Source organism: Rhipicephalus sanguineus, chromosome 9 (assembly GCF_013339695.2).
Source record: "Rhipicephalus sanguineus isolate Rsan-2018 chromosome 9, BIME_Rsan_1.4, whole genome shotgun sequence".
Lineage (NCBI taxonomy): Eukaryota > Metazoa > Arthropoda > Arachnida > Ixodida > Ixodidae > Rhipicephalus > Rhipicephalus sanguineus.
The window spans coordinates 63559993-63579512 of NC_051184.2; the positions used below are offsets into that span (position 1 = coordinate 63559993).

Consider the following 19520-nt stretch of genomic DNA (forward strand, 5'->3'; position numbering starts at 1 on the left):
ACACCTATGTAGTGTCGCTCTTTTAAAGAAGATAGTCTTTCTTGGGGAACCTAAACGCAGAAATTTTCGTCTGTCTCTCTTTCTGTTTGTTTGTCTGTCACCCGATTCAGCCACCCGGCCAAAGTTTAACCACTTGCTTACCGCCCAGCCATCTTGAAGTGGTACGGCCGTTCATACTTGTGAACACTGTCGATCAAAAAGTAAATATTACGCATATCTGAGGCGCGACATCAATACGTGAGTGTTAGGTAGTGTGTTCCTTTACTAGAAAATACGTAGATAAGTAATTCTAAAAACCCTAATGTTTCTTAGGCTGCGCTGAAAATGCGACGCTATGAGGCAAATGCGGCGGTTCAACGTAGAGGAGGAGGTCTCGTGTAGTACGACCGGCACAAGACTATCGTCTTTCGTCGACATTTGTAGCGAAGCACGCAGATACGCGGCCAATTTTTTTATTAATACACACGTAAATGTCCTCACCTCGTGCACCACTTCATCAGCTTGCTGGCGTCGAAGACGGCGAACATGAGGAGGAAGAACGTGTTCCACAGCCCCACACAGGCGTACATGGCGTAGAAGTCTAGGTCGAAGTCTTCGCAGATGTTGTAGATAACTGCGAGTAGAAGGCGCGTTGCGACATTTAAGACGGCAGTCATTTTATTTCACCCGTTGCGAATGTTGATCACGCGTGTTTTGGGTTAATAATATCTGGGTTTTCCGTGCGAAAACCACGATATGATTATGAGGGACGCCATGGTGAAGGGCTCCGGAAATTTCGACCACCTGGGTTCTTTAACGTGCGCCTGAATATAAGTACACGGGCCTCTAACATTTCGCCTTCATTTTTTTTTTTAGTCTGAAGTTAGCGCTTGTGTGGTCTTCCTGTCAATTCTTGTGTCATTGTTTAAAGCGCTATTTGTTCAAGTATGAATCCCTACAAACTCGCCCAAATTTCAGTTCTTGAAATGGGACCGCCGCGGCGGGGATCGAACCCGCAACCTGCGGGTTCGATCTCTACTCTACCACCAAACCCCGCTGTACCACCGTGGAGGCTGTTTTGGGGTAATATCTGCACCTGGGGCCTGCACCTAGCAACCGAATATTCCATTTTTCGTAGATCACTTACGTCATCAATTACGGGGAGGCTTAGAATATGTAATGAGAAATACGCCCTCTTCAATACCTCAACATTGGTCTCAGTCTTGGAGTTCACAGACGCTTTCTTAACAACCTCCATCGAACACGCTGAAGTGATCAAGAGTGGTGAACAAACAAGAATAGAACTCCTGCGGACACGTGACATTCTCGGAACGCAAACTAATTGATTGATTGATTGATTGATTGATTGATTGATTGATTGATTGATTGATTGATTGATTGATTGATTGATTGATTGATTGATTGATTGATTCCGCTTAGACAGAGCCACGATGACCTCCATTCTGAGGCTACCCTCGTTCAACGACAGTGCATCACTTACACGTCTCCACTTTCCCGTGGACTAGTTGTCATGATAGCGATTCCAATTCACGGAACAGGGCTGTCTGGACATTGGTGTAATTATTGTTCACGCACAACATTTGTGCACTTGAACGATACCTTAGGCACATTTTACGGGCGCCGAATTTCAGCACATAACCTTCCAGTTATTCCGAGGTAATGCACATATTAAAATAAAGGGGCCACTCTTTCTGCAGTAGACGTGGTATGCGAACGTTACAGATACTGACAATAGCGATATTCGACGGCTCAATGTAATTTGCTATGCGTATTCTGCGCATGTGAATTTAGATTGCTTGGTGTTTGCCTGAATTGCGCTTTATAAATAGCTCCGTGTTACTGTCATGTGCAGAAGCGTCACCTGAATTTCTTTTTTTTTTTGGGGGGGGGGGAGGTTTGGACCCACCGAACATCCCCCTCCCCTCCGCCAAGCCAGTGGCCGTGTGAGGTCTCTCGGGTCAAAGCCAAGCCACTTACGTAGCTTTTTAGTTCAGAATGACCACCAAGTGCACTTACTGAAAAACACAAACTGATTACATTTGACTTAAACTACGGAAGGTTCACTGCTTACCCTTGATGTACAGGCTGAGAGGGGCAGTGGTCATGAGGATAACCAACGGCTGACCGCCGAACAGGGCAAAGGAGAGGCCGCCAATGGTTTGGCTGATGATGCACTTGCGGACGTCTACCCGGCCGAAACAAAGACAAAAAAAGAGAAAAGAAAGGAACAGCGTCAGTCATAGCGTACTGAGCCACGTAGTTGAATGAAACCCAAAGCGCACTCACCTCCTGCGTCACCGACGGAAAGTGAAGGCATGAGAAAAAAAGATCAGAATCACAGAACAAAATCAATATGCGCACTGCGCACGCGTTGTCACGTGACCTGCACCCACTATAGTTTGCTGCAGGCTTTGCAGGTTAAGGTATAGCTCAGTTAGGCGGTTGATAAACCAGTGTTAACCGATTAGGATTTGCGAAAGAAGCTCTTTGAATCTCCCGAAACATGCTGTAGCACATTATGAAGATATTCAAGAAACCATGGCAAAATGGTAAGGCCTACTATAGCAGCGTTGCCCTTAACGCAATTCATGTTGTTCCTGTCCCGGAGGTGCAGTTCAGTGTTACCCGTCGTTGCATTCGAGGGGTCTCCTACCGTTTGTCGTTTGTCTTGCATTGATTTCGGCACTCTACTTCCTAGGTCGGTGGAGAGTTTAAAGGCCTACCATCGCACGTGATGCTATTCTCAGCTGCTTTGTTACAGTACGGTCCACTCTTAAAGGGAACACCTATAAGAAACACTTCTTGAAAAACTTCTATTACATCGAGAGCAAAAAATGACAGCCCCGTTAGCTAACGCTAAGAAAGTATATATGCTCCCGCTAGACACTCTTTGACTACTGACTTTTGGTGCCGTTCGTGTGCACGCCGCCGACGCGGACGCGGGATATTCGGACACATGAGGCATATGTAAGGCTTATGCCTTAGTATATCTGTTATCATCCTCTAGGCTGACTGTTAATGAGAACTAACAGACAATAACTCCAAGGAAAGTAGAGGGGGCGTTATTTGTAGTAATTAGGATATAAATGTAAATTTATATCGTAACATTTATATCCTAATTACTACAAAGAACACCCCCTATACTTTCCTTGGCGTTATTGTCTGTTAGTTCTGATTAGTATTGTGTCTAACAAAGAAAACGAGCCCTTAAAATTCATGTTCTTTCCTTCATTATAGGCTAGCTGGTACTTCTAGACTAAATGCAACCCTTCCACAGCCCCTCCACCCCCCACCCCGTCCAATGAAAAAATAAATAAAAGATAATTAAACCCATCGGTGTGTATGTCAGGTTTGCTGTCGAGCAGCGACCAATAAATTATGCGGCTTTTCTCACAGAAAATACAACGGCTGTACCTGCGTGACTTGCGTTCTCATTTCTGGAGCGTTTTCGGCACGAAAGGTCGTTTTCGATCCATCACTTTTGTCGATAGCGCACGTGGTTCTCGTAAACTGGTGCGATTTTAGTTGTGAAGCATCTTGTGGTGGTGGTGTGCGGCGTGACCACCCTTACTGCGCATGCGCATACCCTCTCCACTCCCCTCTCCCTCTCCCCCTCTCCACTTCCCTCTCCTCTCTCCTCTCCACTTCCCCTCTCTCCTCTCCTCTCCTCCCCCTTTCCCCCTCTCCCCACCCATCCCCCATCCCCCATCCCCCTTTCCCTTCCCCCTCTCCTTTCCCTCTCCACTTCCCCTCTCCCCTTTCCCACTCACCACTCCACCTCTAGAACGCGGGCTCTACATGCCGAAACACTGCTTCGCATCGCCTCATGGACCCCTTTAGCGGGAGATGGTGTGATTTTTTCTTTTAGAGCCTGATGAATCTGTTCCGCGCTCGATGCTTTCGCGAAGTGCGCTTCTAAAACCATCTGCTTCAAACGATACGAATCGCACGCAGCTAGTCGATTTTTTTCCCGCGTGGTCCTGTGTTTAAACGGTCCATAAGAACAGAGGTCGCTAGAAGGTAGCAGCGTTCCGGAGACAATTTAAGCGAGGCTTTACGTAACGGCAGTTTAGCATGGAACAAGAAAGGAGCTCGGTTTTGCCACGCGCAGAGCCTTAATCACTCTTAGAGTGGTCGAGAGCGTGGCTGCTACCACAGCTGCTACCTCGCGTTAGCTACAAGATTCCGCTCAGGCTTGAATTATAGCACAAGGACCCAGCATGCGGTATTACCGTGTTTGGTATCATTACGGCGCCGGTCTCTGCATGCGTTTCAAAAAAAAAAAAAAGAAACGGTGGCCGAAGCGGCCAACTGGCCGCTTTAGACTAATGTGATTCAGATTGTATATATTGTTACGTCCACGAACGGGGTTTATTGAGACGCGACGCCGCGGTAGCCTCAGCGGTCTTGAGTTCGCACCGAGGTTGTCGCTATGATGATGATGATGACCTTTATAAATGGCTCACACCCACTCTGGGGGATTGGCCAAGAAACGAATAATTTATAGGTAAAAGCGGTCACATGTGAAAATGAATTATAGAAGGTTAAATATATTATTAATGCTAATTTAACAATTCAGAATCAAAATCGCCCTGATTCAATTAAGAATAATTGTACAGCGGAACAGACATCCCGGTGACAATGACCTAATCAGGAGGCTCCCAAGGATAGAATATTCGAAGTAATTAAATCCAATCTGATACGACTAAACGCTGCTTTGAGAATGTTTTTCCTCGGTAAATTGAGGTTGTTACGTGATAAGAAATAATGTTCAATTGTTTCGTCCTGGTTACAAAACGAGCAAAGAGGGGAAGGAGCCAGACCAGGTCTATGCATATAAAAGTTTAATTTAGGAACGCGACATCGTAATTTAATAAAAATAACTTCATCTTTTCTTGTTAAACAGAAATTCCTACGCCAAGGGAACAAGAGGTGTCGATATTCGTTTAGATGAGTGAATAATGTTTTACCGGAATCTTGAATTATGGCACGCCTTCTAAATCTCTCACGAATTATGAGTGCTGATGTGGGGATAATCGATAGTATCGGACCACTGAGAGCGGCTTTCGCCAGAGACTGCCATTTCGTTCATTTTTATCCCTTTGTGGCCTGGTACCCAGATTAATCTGATTAAAGTTACGTGGGAGGGAACAACAAAATGAAAAGTACGTGATAATTGAGAATCACGATGTGCAGCGAGTTCTGAACACAAAGATAACGAATCTGTAACTATGGCCACTCTTGAGGTTGAAGGGCTCAGCTTTCGTAAAGCCATAATCACCGCTAGAAATTCCGCCGAAAACACTGATAAGAAATCAGAAAGTCTTATCGCAAGGCACGTCTTCATCCTCTTCACCTCTCTCAAGCCCAGACCCACTACACACAGGTGCACATAACCAAACTACGGTTGTAACATCTCTCCGCGCGCAGACCAAGCCCACCGGGCGAGTCAAACAGTCTCTCTAGGAATGAACGGCTTTAAACGAGCAATACGTGTAAGTTCAGTCTTTGCAGCACGTCGGCCATTGGCGTGGAGGCGAGCAACGCGGTAAGTCACTTCGCTTATGCGGTCGAGAACAACGTAGGGTCCAACATAGTGTGCCAGCAGTTTTTCACATAATCCACGTTTTCTCACGGGTGTCCAAACCCATACGAAGTCACCGTGTTCATATGTCACGTGTCGGCGTCGGCGGTCGAACCGTAACTTCGAGCGTTCTTGCGAAGCAAGAGTGCGCAAATGAGCGAGACGTCTTGCCTCTTCCGCACGGCACATACTCTTGGAAATGCAGAGATCATCGTGGTTTAAAAATGGCAAAATCGTGTCGAGTGTATAGCGTGGCGGTCTAGCGTAAAGAAGAAAGAAGGGACTGTAGCCGGTAGTTTCATGCTGTGCTGTGTTGAATGCATAAGTAATGAAAGGCAGAACATCGTCCCAGTTTTTGTGATCTGATGCGACGTACATGGACAGCATGTTTGTGAGAGTTCTGTTTGTGCGTTCCGTAAGACCGTTCGTTTGAGGGTGATAGGGCGTAGAGTGCCGAAAACTTGAAGCACATAGACGAAGCATCTCTTCGACCACGTCTGCCGTGAACTGGCGTTCACGATCACTAATAACGACTTTGGGAGGTCCGTGTCGAAGAATCACGAAGTGTAGCATGAAGAGGCACACGTCACGTGCAGTAGCCGATGGTATCGATGGTATTCTTTGGTATCGACGCGTTGGACCAAAACAGCACCGACACCAACGCCGCTAGCGTCCGAGTGCACTTCTGTGAGAGCCATAGGGTCGAAGTGCCGGAGAATCGGATGGGACGTCAATCGGAACTTGAGTTCACAAAAAGCGGACGCACATTCCGGGGTCCATTCGTACCGTACGCCATTTTGAAGCAGGCACGTCAGTGGGTGCACAATGTTAGCGAATGCAGGAATAAAGTGACGGAAGTACGAACATAGTCCCAGAAAGCTCCGTAGTTCTTTGACTGAGCGTGGCTGGTTGAAGGCTTCCACTGCAGCCGTCTTCGCTGGATCAGGTCGTATGCCTTCTTTGTCTACCAAGTGGCCTAGAACGAGCGTTTGGCGCTGTCCGAAATGGCGTTTGAGTTTAACACCAAACGTGCTTTGCTTAGACATTCTAGCACAACGTCGAGACGTGTGTTGTGCTCACGGAATGTGCGCCCAAAGATCTCTACATAGTCCAAATAACACATGCAGACTTCCTATTTCAAACCGCGCAGGATGTTGTCCATGAAGCGCTCGAATGTGGCTGGCGCATTACACAGCCCGAACGGCATCACATTAAACTCGAAACGTCCGTCTGGTGTTACAAATGCCGTTTTTTCTTTATCTTCCTTTTGCATTGGTATCTGCCAATAGCCTGACCTCAAATCGACAGATGAAAAGTAAGAAGCCATGAAAGGCAATCTATACCATCATCGATCCGTGGAAGAGGATATACGTCCTTTTTGGTGATAGCGTTGAGGCGACGGTAATCAACGCAAAATCGCCATGAGCCAGGATTACTGGGGCTGCCCACGGACTGCACGATGGCTGCATAACATTTTTCTTTAGCATGTCATGAACTTGTTCATGGATAACCTTATGCTCCGAAGGTGACACACGGTATGGCTCTGACGGATAGGGCGATCACATCCCGTACCATTGCGGTGCTGTATGCGAGAAGGAGGAAATGATGGTGGATCCTCCTTCTGGGCAAAGTCGAAAACTCCGGAGTGTTCCGTGATAATACTCGCCAATTCTCGACGCTGGTTAGTGCTTAGCTCTTTGTTGATCATAGCCATAATTGAGGAGTCTATGGCGTGCACATTATCAGAATTAGAGTCATCCGGGGAATCGCGGCTCTCTGCAAGGTTGGCAAGAGAAAATACTTGCTGTTCACGAATCGCCGCAAGCTTCAGACCCTCCGGCAGTATCGTGGGTTCATCGGAACTGTTGATGGTGCATAAGATAGCGCGCCCTTGAACAACTGACAGCGTACAATAAGGTATCAGAACATTTTTCTTCATGCAACTAAGGTGAATCGGTTCCACGGTAGCGTCAAATCTTTTGTCGGTTGTAGGGGAACGTGTGACTGGGACACACTTTGCTGACAACGGCGGTACAACTGTATCCATGCATACGTAAAGGGCACTTTCGTGACAAGGCGGGTGTTCCATAAACGCAGAGGGAATGCTCGAATCTACGGTAATTTCTCCCGTTCGGCAATCAACATTAGCACCGCACAGCTTCAGCAAATCCAGGCCCAGTATTACGTCATGCGTGGCATCAGGTAGAACTGCGAACTCTGCGTTAAAGACATGACCACCCAAACTAACTTCAACACTGCACACACCAACGGGATGTAGAAGCTCACCACTCACTCCACGAAACGTATCGGTATGGTCCCAGCAGAACATCACTTTTCGACCAAGGAGGCGCTTGAACGCGAAACTCATAACTGAAATGGTTGCTCCTGTGTCCACTAAGGCCATAGTTGAAACGCTGTCTATCCACACACATACCTTATTCTGGAACATACAAATTGACGGAGGTATTTCTGTCGAAATCGTAGAATGTCCAGCGACCTCACCTCCAACGGCCGCGTCGACTAGTTTTCCGGAGGGGGCGACGGGTATCGGCGCCGAGGAGAAGGCGAACGGGTTCCACGAGGAGCAGGCGGTGGTGTCAAGCTGCGAGCGGAGGCTGGAGAGGGGTTTCGCAACATCCCTGGTCTTTGGTTGGCCGAGCTTCCTGTGAACATGTAGGCACTTGAAGCACGAGGTCGGTCAGATGTCGTCTAGTGGTCGTACCACGGCGGCTGGCGGCTGGCGGCTGGCGGCGATGGCAGTACCTCGCAATGTGGCCCTCGGCGCCGCAGCTGTAGCACACGGGCAGAGGTCGTGCAAAGAAATGCTGTTGAGAACGCTCCGCCGTGAAGGGTCGTCTCACCGGATGCGGAGGCGGAGGAGCCTGGACTGTAGCTGTCTGTCGCTGTGTGCCGCGGCCGGGACGAAAGCGTTGCGCATATTGCTGTTCAAATGCGAATGTGTCTCGACGCGGCCACATTCTTCCTGGTTCAGTGGGGTCCGCAACGCACACTGACGGTGGCAAAGGAGCACATGGTGCTACTTGCGTCGAGTAGTGCGGAGAATAGGTGACGTCGTGTCGCCGCAGTTCTTCACGCACGATTTGCCGAATAGTTGAAGCAAGGTCTGCGGGCGGACTCACATCGACGTTGGCGACAGTTGTGACATTTGCCAGTCGCCCAAATTTCGGTGCAATGCGACGCGTCTTCAGCGTCTCAAAGGTACGGCAGTGGCGCAGAACATTCGAGACAGAGGTAAGATCTTCTCTACCTATTAGGAAGTTATAAACATCTTCGGCGATACCTTTGAGAAGATGTCCGACCTTGTCTTGTTCCGACATCCGTGGGTTTATAATCTTGCACAGCTTGAGGACTTCCTCTATGTATGTGGTGCAAGTCTCCCCAGGAGTCTGAGCTCTTTGCACAAGTGTCCTCTCAGCGCCTTTCTTCTTGGAGTCAGAGTCACCGAAACATTGCTTCATTTCTTACACACAGAGCTCTCACGTTGTTAAAGACTCTTCGTGATTCTCGTACCATATCAGAGTGGTTTCCGTCAGAAACAACGCTACATACTCGAGCTTGGAGATGAAGTTCCTGTGGCTGTATCGGGCTCACCCTGTCATAATGCTTGAGCCACTCGTCCACATCTTCTCCTCCTCTTCCAGCGAACTGGCGCGGTTCCATGTAGTGGCAAATAGCTGCATCCGGTGTTGACCTATGCGTGGTTGCAGCTGGCACCGAGTCTTGTGACTCGTTCTGGAGCATGGTGAAAGTCGTCGGTGAGAGACCGGCAAGGCGGCGGCTCCGGCGAAGTTCAAACGGTTGTGGCTCCGTGGTACGTCGACGTCGTGTACCCCGCACCTCCACCACTCTGTTACGTCCACGAACGGGGTTTATTGAGACGCGGCGCAGCGGTAGCCTCAGCGGCCTTGAGTTCGATGATGATGATGATGTCCTCGTCTTGATGGCGCTCACCCGCAAAGGGGGATGGACAAAGAACCGGGCGGCAGGATGCTTAAGGTAAACACCAATGATCCTAAACAAATCTTTAAATTTAGGTTAAAAAATGTAATCGTTGAAGAAGCAAGCGGTCAGACTATCGTTTCGGTAGTTTCTAAGTTCGCACCGAGGTTGTCGCTATCGCAAGGCACGTCATCTTCCTCTTCACCTCTCTCAAGCCCAGACCCACTACACACAGGTGCACATACTCAAACTACGATTGTAACAATATATATAGATCGATGTTTTCGGCAAAAGTACGGTTGCCTACCTGCAGCGGTGTAACGTTGCGCAAGATTCAACTTCTTTGAACTAAGATTACTGTAGACAGATGCGTCTCAGCAGTCGTTAAGCAACACACATGGCACCACTGATAACGCGTCGATCTTTTGTGCATGCGACTCTGCCCAGCTTGTTGAAGAGAGCAGATTACGCTGCTCAGTAATTATTGTTTGGGGTCGAGTTGGGGTTGCGTGCTTGCCTCGTGAATTTATTATTTTTTACCCGTTCGGTAATCGATGCTTTCGAACTGTGGAAAACAGAAACGCCCGTCTCGAAGAGACACGTTTATCTTCTTGATATATTCTCGCGCTCTGTCATCCGTCAGTTACACAAGCGACATTACGATTATTGCTCCTGAAAAAGAGCAGCATTTACACGACATGTAGAGCACACAGGTTCCGCACTCACGCCTGAATGATTTCTACTAAGTCCTACTAAGTCCTACTAATTTTCTTTAAAAAAATATCAATGCGCCATTCGAAAAAAACACACTATGCACATCACGGTTTACGCTTCCCTGGACAATTAATTCCATTATACTAATTCACTGAAAGCATGCAGCTGCATACGCATACGAGATAGTGTATTCAGTACTCCATATAAGTAATGAACGCTGCCGGTGGTGATAAGGACGCTCTATTTTAGGGAAGAAAAGCTTCATACGAGGATGCGAATGTATCTGTGCTATCATTCGTAATTTGCGAAGCACACACGTCACTTGCTTGTAGAGTCTTAATTGACAAACGTCTGAAAGAAGTCAGCCCGCGATCACGTCCAGCACAACCACCTATTAGAAACCTGCGACTATACATAGCGTCCCTTTCGAGAAATGCGTTTGAGAAATAATATGTATTTATTTTTCTTGCATTGCGTTTGTCAGCACAGTGGCAGCGGGCCAACCAAACGCACGCTTAAGTTTTCACGAGGTGTAAGTGGAGGCCATGCTTCGTCTTTTGGTCACCGTTCTTTTTCTCTCGTTCTCTGGCGTTGTTCGATCACAATTTCCTTCAGCTAACAACTGCCACGTTATCATTCTTTAGAAAAGGACAATACGGCGATGTTGTATTAATAGGGATGGACAATGCACCCCTGTCTATAACATGAGAAAGAGAGAGAGAGAGAGAAGAGAAAGGGTCAGGCAGAAATGTTAACCAGAGAAGGATCTGGTTGGCTACCCTACGCTGGGTAAAAGAGAAAGAGTTATAGAAAGAGGTGTGATAGGGAAACAGTGAACGGCTACTCATCTCGGGATCATTAAATGGACCGACAACTACTTTTTCTTGACCCAGTTTTTTACGGCGCGACAGGAAGCTCACCCTTCGTAGCGTTTGTAGCTGCAGTGGTTTTATACGAAAAGCACGTAGTTATTTTATCAGCAGTATTTTTCGATCTGAAAGGCTCCAAACACGCATGGAGGCTTGCTCCAGCAACGCTGAGAAATGATAGTGATGCAGCTAGCCCTTGTGAAAGCTGTCGTTGTTCTCCTTTCGCAGGAGTTACTGTAACTATGCTTAACCACCTTTATTTTGAGCTTTCCAACCATTTTTGAAAATAGCAAGCTGTTACAATGAGATGTGTGGCTTTATACACCTTCCCGGTATTTGTACAGCGTTGTGTGCGCCTGCGCCCAAGGTTGCCTGCGCCTGTGTCATGGATGGCTTGTCCCGGCGTCGTTACTCTCTCGATACACGAGCCAAGCCAAGTAATCGAAAACGTAACTGTGCATATGCACGGCCGCACCGAGTAGCAGCGCGCGTCATTTCTGAGACGAAGTGTAGGTAGCAAAACCATATCGCTCCAAAATCTTAGCGACCTGGAAATTGCGTGCACGGTTGCATGAGCACGCTCAAAAGTTGCTCAAGACGCGCTGACGAGCATGGGATCATTACGTTACGCGAAGGCAGCGCCACTTTAATGCAAAGTACTAACGCAGGCCTATATGTACATTATTATGGAGTAATACTTTTTAATATAAAGAAACGAACAATATTTCAATACTAACAAAAAGATCGTCGACCGTGTACAGCAATCAACGGTCACGTGGCCGTCTTCATCGGATGATTCATGTTTTTGCCGCCAGAGGCGCCACAGATCATTTTTCGCGGCTTTCAATTAAGAAATAAAAATATAAATCTATCTCTCACGAAAAAAAAACAGGGCTGGTTTGAGTAAGTGCAACGGACAATCTTTAAATCATTGGAGACATTTCATATTCTGGGCAGTTCTCGCTCCCTTTAAGGTAGCCCCCCTCACCCCCAAGCGCTCTAGCTTCCGCCTCCACCCCTGATGTTGCGGCGCGCTTCCTTATTGGTTGCAGAAATTAGCGTCTTCGCTACCTTCAATGCCACTCTATGTGCTCGTTCGCGTACACTTGGCGTCACACAGCGGCTCCAGCAAGCTACCCGTAAGAAGCAAGCGTATTCCGTAAGCAATTCATAAGTAGCTTTGATCACGAAAGCTCTGGCATGGGACATTGCGCCAGAACGCTCATCAAGCGTGCATCGAGAGAATTCGTAGACACTCGCCTATCTTGCCCTTGGTGTTCGTGTCGTTCAGCGCTCCGAAGGCAATGGTTGGCAGAAGGCAGGCAAAATAGAGAAAGAAGATGGTGGAGACGGTCTTGTAGATTGTCCGGTGGCCTACCACTCCTGGGATGGAACAAAGGTTCAAAGGAAGGAGGCCGGTGTGAGGCGATTTATGCGCCTCACAGCGCCACTATACACAATTACAGGACACTCGCTTGCGTAATGTGTATATATTATATGCCCACACAACGCTTGAAGTGAGGATGAAAGTTGATTTTGGTGTTCCGCTGCGTATATTACCGTCTATAAAGAGATGATTGCTTAGAATAGAATGAGAAATGGTCTTAATGACAGACTTTAACTTAAGAGACAACTAAAGATGGTCGCTGTAGCTTTCTTTAGCATTATCCTCCGCCTTTAACGACCGTTTCAGATGTCGATGCCGCTCCTGGATTGAGAGCATAGCTGTAATGTGCTGCTAAAGTATTTACACGTAACTTAAAGGCACTGATACAGGGCTTTTAGACAGAGCTCACAGCTAGAACGGAGACTAACGTCAGAATTTATTGTCTAAACGTGAAGTTACGTGAAGGAGAGAAAGAGAAAGGGATGAAGAGAGAAATTTTAGTTGCAGTAAATGCACCGAGGTCTACATGAGCAGATGCACTGTACATCCTGAGGCCCTGCACTGGGCCCTACACGCTACAGGACGTCAGTTCTCGTGGCATCAAGGGCCCAGTGAAGAGCTTTCAGTCTACAGAGCGTGACAGGATGGCTAGTCCTGTGGCATGCAGGGGCTCCAACGATGCGTTTGCGTTGTATGCATTCGCTCTTTTAACTTCAGGCCATGGAACCGAGAACAGCCGCTGCCCTGCCTACGGTTGCTGTATAAAACTAGTCCGGTGTCCGTCTCTCTGGCCGGGTTAGCTACAGACCCAACGTTAAAGGCAGCTCGCTGGCGTGTTCAGTGACCGAAGCAACGAACTGTGCAGTGTATATGCTGTGACGGAAAGAAATGGACGCGCACTTACCATCTATATAGTCGCTGACGTAATGCGACAACCGTCGCCGCAGGTCGTCGCTTAGACCTTGAGCGATGGGACACCTACGGGGCTGTGTTGGGCGAGTCCATTTGCCAGCGTTAAGCGCGCGGGAGGGGATGAGAGAGAATGCAAAAAATTCCGTCAATCACATCGCACTTGGTCGATCACAGCGTCGATTATGTAACACATCTACTGGTTCTAGAGACTACTGCAGGGACCACGGGGATGCTACTGTCCACATCGAATGCTGATCGCACGGCCGACATCTTTGTACAAGTACACCTCCGACTCTCCTTCTGTGCGCAGCTGTAGTTAACGTTCATAAGCGCGAAGAGGACTGCTTTAAAGGGGCCCTGCAACACCTTTCTTAGTTATATTGGAATAGTCTCATTATTGACGTATGTCTATTCACGAGTCATATGCCGCAAAAATTTTTCGAATCCGTCAAGTCTAAGTGGTGTTACCAAATTATAGAGATCACGTTCCGCAGCTTTCTCCCTCAACTCAACGCAGCGAGCGCGCGGAAAGCTGCGCGCGGCGTGAAGGGAGGGACGGCGAAGGTGCGAGGAGGCGACGTCAGCGCCGGCGGCATTTTTTTTCTTCACTTTTTTCTCTCTGGCGTCTCGGCGCAACCACGTGGTCTGTGGCGCCACTTCCGGTCGGCTCGCGCGGTCGTCGTCGAGCGGCGGAGCCCATGGCACCGTGTATCGCGCGTGCTTGAAAATTGCGAGTCGGTTTGGTAATGTTGGGTGTGCACCTCGAACTGCCGTAGTGTTTTCATCGCTCTGCCAACCATGGACGCAAACTTGCGTGCGCGTTTGGAACGAATGACAGCTGAGATGGGTTTCGACCCACACTCCGATACACCGCCTCGTCGCACTGCTTGCGCTTGAATCGTATTCAACACGGCAAAGCTGCGTGCACCCTTCTCCCAGTGGCGGTACTTCGATGCTGTTTGCTCTTCGAATGCGGGCGCACAGCGAGTGCGGGCTGACAACAAAGAACTAGACTAGAAGAAAGGATCGTGGGCATCGGGCCGGCGCGGACCCATCCCCCGGCTGTCTGCAGCTACCGTGAAAATGCGAGTCTGCTTGGTTGCTGTGTCGTGGTTTCTCGGGAACCTGAGACTACGGGGAGGATACGGCGAGGTAGGCTCGATGACATACTGAACAGACAGCGAACGGGACTCTCGCCATACAGCGAACACAGGTATCCTAAGCTTGCCGGCGCCAGCATTGTTATCGGAGAAATGCTGCACCGCTGCCTCGGTCGGTCGTGAGAACGTGCCGACGATGCAGTTTCCAGCTGACGAGGCGACACTCGAACGGCTGCCACTCTCAACGGCAACCGGCGATGGTCAAAAGCACAGAAATATCACGATTTCGGCACTGCACATGGTGAAGAAAACGCAACCACGCAACTACGAGCAGACGAGCTGTCGGTGAGACCGGAAGTGCTAATATTAATGTTTGTTCGGTGTTTTAACCCCGTGAGGGTTTTCGCCGTACATGTACGGCAGAAGCTTCCTGGTACCAAAGGGCTTTCGTCGTACATGTACGGCATAGCGTTTATTTTAAAACGCGCGCCTTTTTCGATCATTCTCTCGCTTGGCCTGTGCTTCCACACTTCGGGGAATACGGGGAAATTTTTTTTCATGCGCCAATGCACTGCGTTGTATTTTATTTTGCTTCCCAAACGGCGCGCCGGCTATCGCTTGCCCATCCGAGCGCGTTCGTGGTGCAGCTGGTTTAAAGTGCGCGCCTTTTTCGATCATTTCTCTTGCTTTGCATGTGCTGCCACGCTTCGGGAATACGTGGAATTTTTTTCATGCGCTGATGTCTCTCCGTTGTTGCTTTTTTTATGCTTCGCAAAACGGCGCGCCCGCGGGCAGTGGTTGGTTTCAAACACGCGCCTTCTTCGATCATTTCTTTTGCTTGGAATGTGCTGCCACGTTTCGAGAATACGTGGAACTTTCTTTAATGCGCCGATGTCTCTCCGTCTTTTTTTTTTTTTTGCTTTCCAAAGCGGCGCGGCGGCGTCGCGCATCGGAAAGCGCGCACGCGGTGCGGCTGGTTTCGATTTCGTCCTTCGGGTGGTTTTCGCTTCTTGCGCCCGCAAAGCTGATGGCTGTTTGGTTTCTAATCTCTCAAAGGGTGACCACTTGTAACTCTCTCGTTTATTGCACCCCGGGGCGCGATTACAATCTGTTTCCGTGCGGCGCTAAATTACACAAACGACACCGCCGTGATTGCGTTTCCCGTTTTGGGGTCTCGGAAAAACTAACTACGTCTTGTTGGCGATAAGGCGAAGGATTACTGTAGATTTTTCACTAATTTTACTTTCCGGACGGCCGCAGAACCATAGAACTTTCTTCCGTGCGCTCACTGACGCAGTTCGCTTACGCTATGGAAGCGCGTGCCGCTTGCTCTGCTGCCGGTGAGTCAAGCAGCGATTCTTCCGATGCGGACTATTCCCCAAGTGCCGAATCAGAATCTGATTAATTGGATTTCAGTTTCTCAGACGTGGATATTTTGACTAGTTTAGACTCCGATGACGATTACAGAGCGACATCTGAAAAGCGTGCGCGGCGAGCCATGCTTCAATGACTATCACACGCTGAAAAGTTTTTAGTGTTGAGTACGAGCATTTTTAGCCGGAAAAGTACTCTGGTGCACCTATTTTTGTATGTCTGTGAGCTATGTTTAATACAATGCATAATTTTTATTTATAAATAACTCTTAAGCTTTCTTTTTCAGGATTTTGCTTGATTTTACTGCGAATAAACCATGTGCATGTAACAAAAAATGATTTTTTTGTCACTTTACGGTCACGAAAAAAAATTTTAGACAAATTTTTTCTTAAATAGAATCGTCTGAAGAATTTATTTCAGCAATAAAAAAATTACACATTTTTGGACTGGATTTCGCAAACAAATTCGACCCTCAAAGGGTTAACGGCATAACACAATATAAACATACATATTATCTACTTATTGAACTCAAAATTAACAACTAAGGTAATAATGAGGGTGTTATCGTGATTATAACATCAGGCCAATGGTGGACACTGCCGAACCAATCGCCTCATATATTGCGGACTAATACATCATTCGTCGAGAGAAGAGGGAGCGATTTTCAGCTGACTTTGAGAATTTATTGTAAATTCCAGGCCGGCCTCGCTTCGCTATAATATTTGGCTTGCGTGTTCTCGGAGCCTCGACTACCGATTGGCAGCGCTTTTTGACCCTGCTCAAAAAGTGTTGCAGGGCCCCTTTAAGATAAGTGCAGGTTCACCTGATGGTTACGCGTTCAGCATAATGTCTTAAAGACTTCGTATCATGGTGAACATCTTCTTCCTTCCAGACGGTCTTGAATGAGCTGTCGCCTAAGTCCGTACTGAACAGTAGTATTATCTCGGACTGATATTAGCTCGTCCTGCTGAATATTGTTGTCTGGATGATGAGATCAAACAAGCTTTTGAGCACCAACGAAGGCATCGACAAAAAAATGGGTGTCTTATTGCCTGTCTAGACCTCTGTTTAGGCTGGCTAATACCCCTGCCTTTCCTCTAAATCCTGTTGCTTCGTTTCTTCATTAAAGCTATATTAAGAGGTAGTTGCGACATCGTACCTTAGAATAGTTTCTTCTTTAGTCTGCACTGAACCTGTAATGATTATTAGGATTGTACACATGGGTGGTCGCAAGCCGGTTGCACTGCCTCTATGTTTCACCGTGCGTTCAGCATTGGACGTGGATGGAACTGTGTCTACAGTGCTACAGGTGGGTGCCCTGCGCCTACGCCCTCACCTCACGCTTTCTTCTGGAGGCCTGCTGCTGGAGCGAAGGAGAAGAGGAGGAAGTCGGGAGGAGAGTGAGGCAGGAAAGAAAGAGAGAGAGGGAACCCCCCGACAGGGGGAGCTGCTCAAGATGGTCTCATCTTCATGCATGTGGGTCAGCGAAGCGAACTCTATGCGGTTCTATACATAGTTGAATCACAAGACACGTTGGACACAAACATCATAATCACAATAGTGTCCACAAACCACAAACATAACCGTGCTCTGACAAAGCGAGAACAAAGTCCGCGGTGCCGACGAGGAATCATCGCCAATACGCATGCGCGGTATATAGTAAGTCGCTGCGCCCTCACTGCGCATGCGTGGTGGCTCGGAGCCCTTTCGGCAATCTTAGACTGATATCGATACTACTGAAGAAGTATTCAGAGCAAACACACGTTGAGACCTCTTCAACTTGTTGCATCTGTAGGCACACTTGACGATTACTGGGCCATGACACCAAATTTTCGATCATAATCTGTGTTATGTGGGTTAATCCTTGTGCGTTCAGAAATAAGCTGACGAAATTTTAGCGCGCGCACTTAATTTATAATTGAATATTTTTATAAACACGCGAGCGGCCTGAGAGTCGGGCAACACCGACGCACTCGCGTGTCGTGACGTAACAAGCTGCTTGCTTTGCGAGCGTCTTCATTCCGGCGAACCATTTTGTTCCCTGGTCAGCTGCGCGTGCAGTCGAGCTATTTCAGCTTTCTTCTGCTTGGCATTGAAACTGAACGATTTGCAGTGGCTGAAGCTTTGGTAGAAGACGACGGCTCCGCTCCATGCAGCACATGACGTCACACACGCCATGGCAAAATGGCGGTCGCCGGCGGTGAGCGGGCTTTGTAGCAGGCGTCTTCTAGGGCTCATGTTGCACTGAAATATCATTTTACAGTCTATTTCTTTCATATATTTACGGGCACAATAGACCCTCAAGTTCTATTTTTCGCTGAGAACCGCAAATTATTGGGCGAGCGTGCCATGGCCCCTTTAGCTAGTCACAGTGAAATTTCCATTGGGAATCTACAGGACGTTTCACCAAAACTGTTGCGCAGCAAATGATCAGAGATGACCGAAGCAACATAACAGGGCAATATCGAAAAAGAAACAGGGACATAACAGGGACACGTGTACTGGACAAGCAACATGGGCCGGCTTTCATGTTGCCTCCGTCAGCCCCCGTTTTTATTTGTTTTTATGTGCCACAGGTTCTGTAAAATATGCACCAACTAACCAAACAACGTGCACTATCGAGGCCTCAACGACGTGGAAATAAACGAAATAAAATATGTGGAAGATACCAGTGAAATGACACCGTACGTCAGGTTATCACAGCAAATAAGCAGTTCAAGCAGGGATACGCGCACGGCACTCTTACAACGAATCAACACGGGTGCTCCCGGTTGATGGCGCCACCAACCAGGTCGGTGAGTGCTACAAGATGGCGTATCGCCCCCACCGCTTACCGGGAAGTCTAGCTGGGCCTGCGATCCCCTCAGGTGCACGGGGTTGCTTTGCTCGGCCGCCAGGTCCTGGGCGTGTTTGAGCAGCACGTTCTTGAACTCGGCCTCGGAGTGCACCTCCAGGAGGCGCTGCCGGAAGTCCATGTCGGCGAAGATGGTGGCGAACGTGCGGCCCGTCTCCAGGGCGTTCTTGGTGCCTTTCTCCTTGCTCGGCGTCAGCACCAGGATGAAGAAGCGCACCTCGTGACACGTGCGACCCATGTTGGCTGGGTGTTTGAGCCGCGCCACGGCCACGTGCCGCTTCTGAAGGGACGGCAGCGCGCACCTGCGGAGAGGCATCGTACGAACTCCCTCAGCGCATTGCACGAACAGTGTACGCATAATGAGTGTGTACCGTCCAGGGGCGTAGCCAAGGGGGGGGGGGGTTGGGGGGGTTCAAACCCCCCCCCGAAATTTTTCAGTTTTGCTTGCGTATATATACACGCACACATACAAACACACGCACGAACATACATAAAGTATTGTTGAACCCCCCCCCCCCCGAAAAAAATTTCTGGCTACGCCCCTGGTACCGTCTATTCGAATCGACGTTAGCGCGGTTAAGCCTGACTGCAAACGTACGTCTGTAGCCTATACCTGAAGCTTTTATGAAGCCGAAAGCCTTAGATGTCTCACGAAACACGAAAATTGACCGCCGGCGTCTTCGAGATTTGGCGAGACCTGACGACACTCCGCGAGATCGGCGTCGACGTCAGCACGAGTGATGAAAAATGTCATCATGCGATGATG

General features: G+C 48.5%; 1 protein-coding gene across 1 annotated transcript in view; it reads right to left on the bottom strand.

Annotated features, from left to right (window-relative positions):
• The window catches only part of LOC119405255 (solute carrier family 4 member 11), a 100743-nt gene that overhangs the window by 14207 nt on the left and 67016 nt on the right, over positions 1-19520 (bottom strand). The window contains exons 6-10 of the mRNA XM_049419241.1: positions 18735-19056; positions 13419-13500; positions 12382-12510; positions 2072-2185; positions 481-613 (exon numbers count right to left, since the gene is read on the bottom strand). Of these exons, the coding sequence (XP_049275198.1) occupies positions 481-613; positions 2072-2185; positions 12382-12510; positions 13419-13500; positions 18735-19056 (780 nt within the window). The remainder of the gene's footprint in view (positions 1-480; positions 614-2071; positions 2186-12381; positions 12511-13418; positions 13501-18734; positions 19057-19520) is intronic.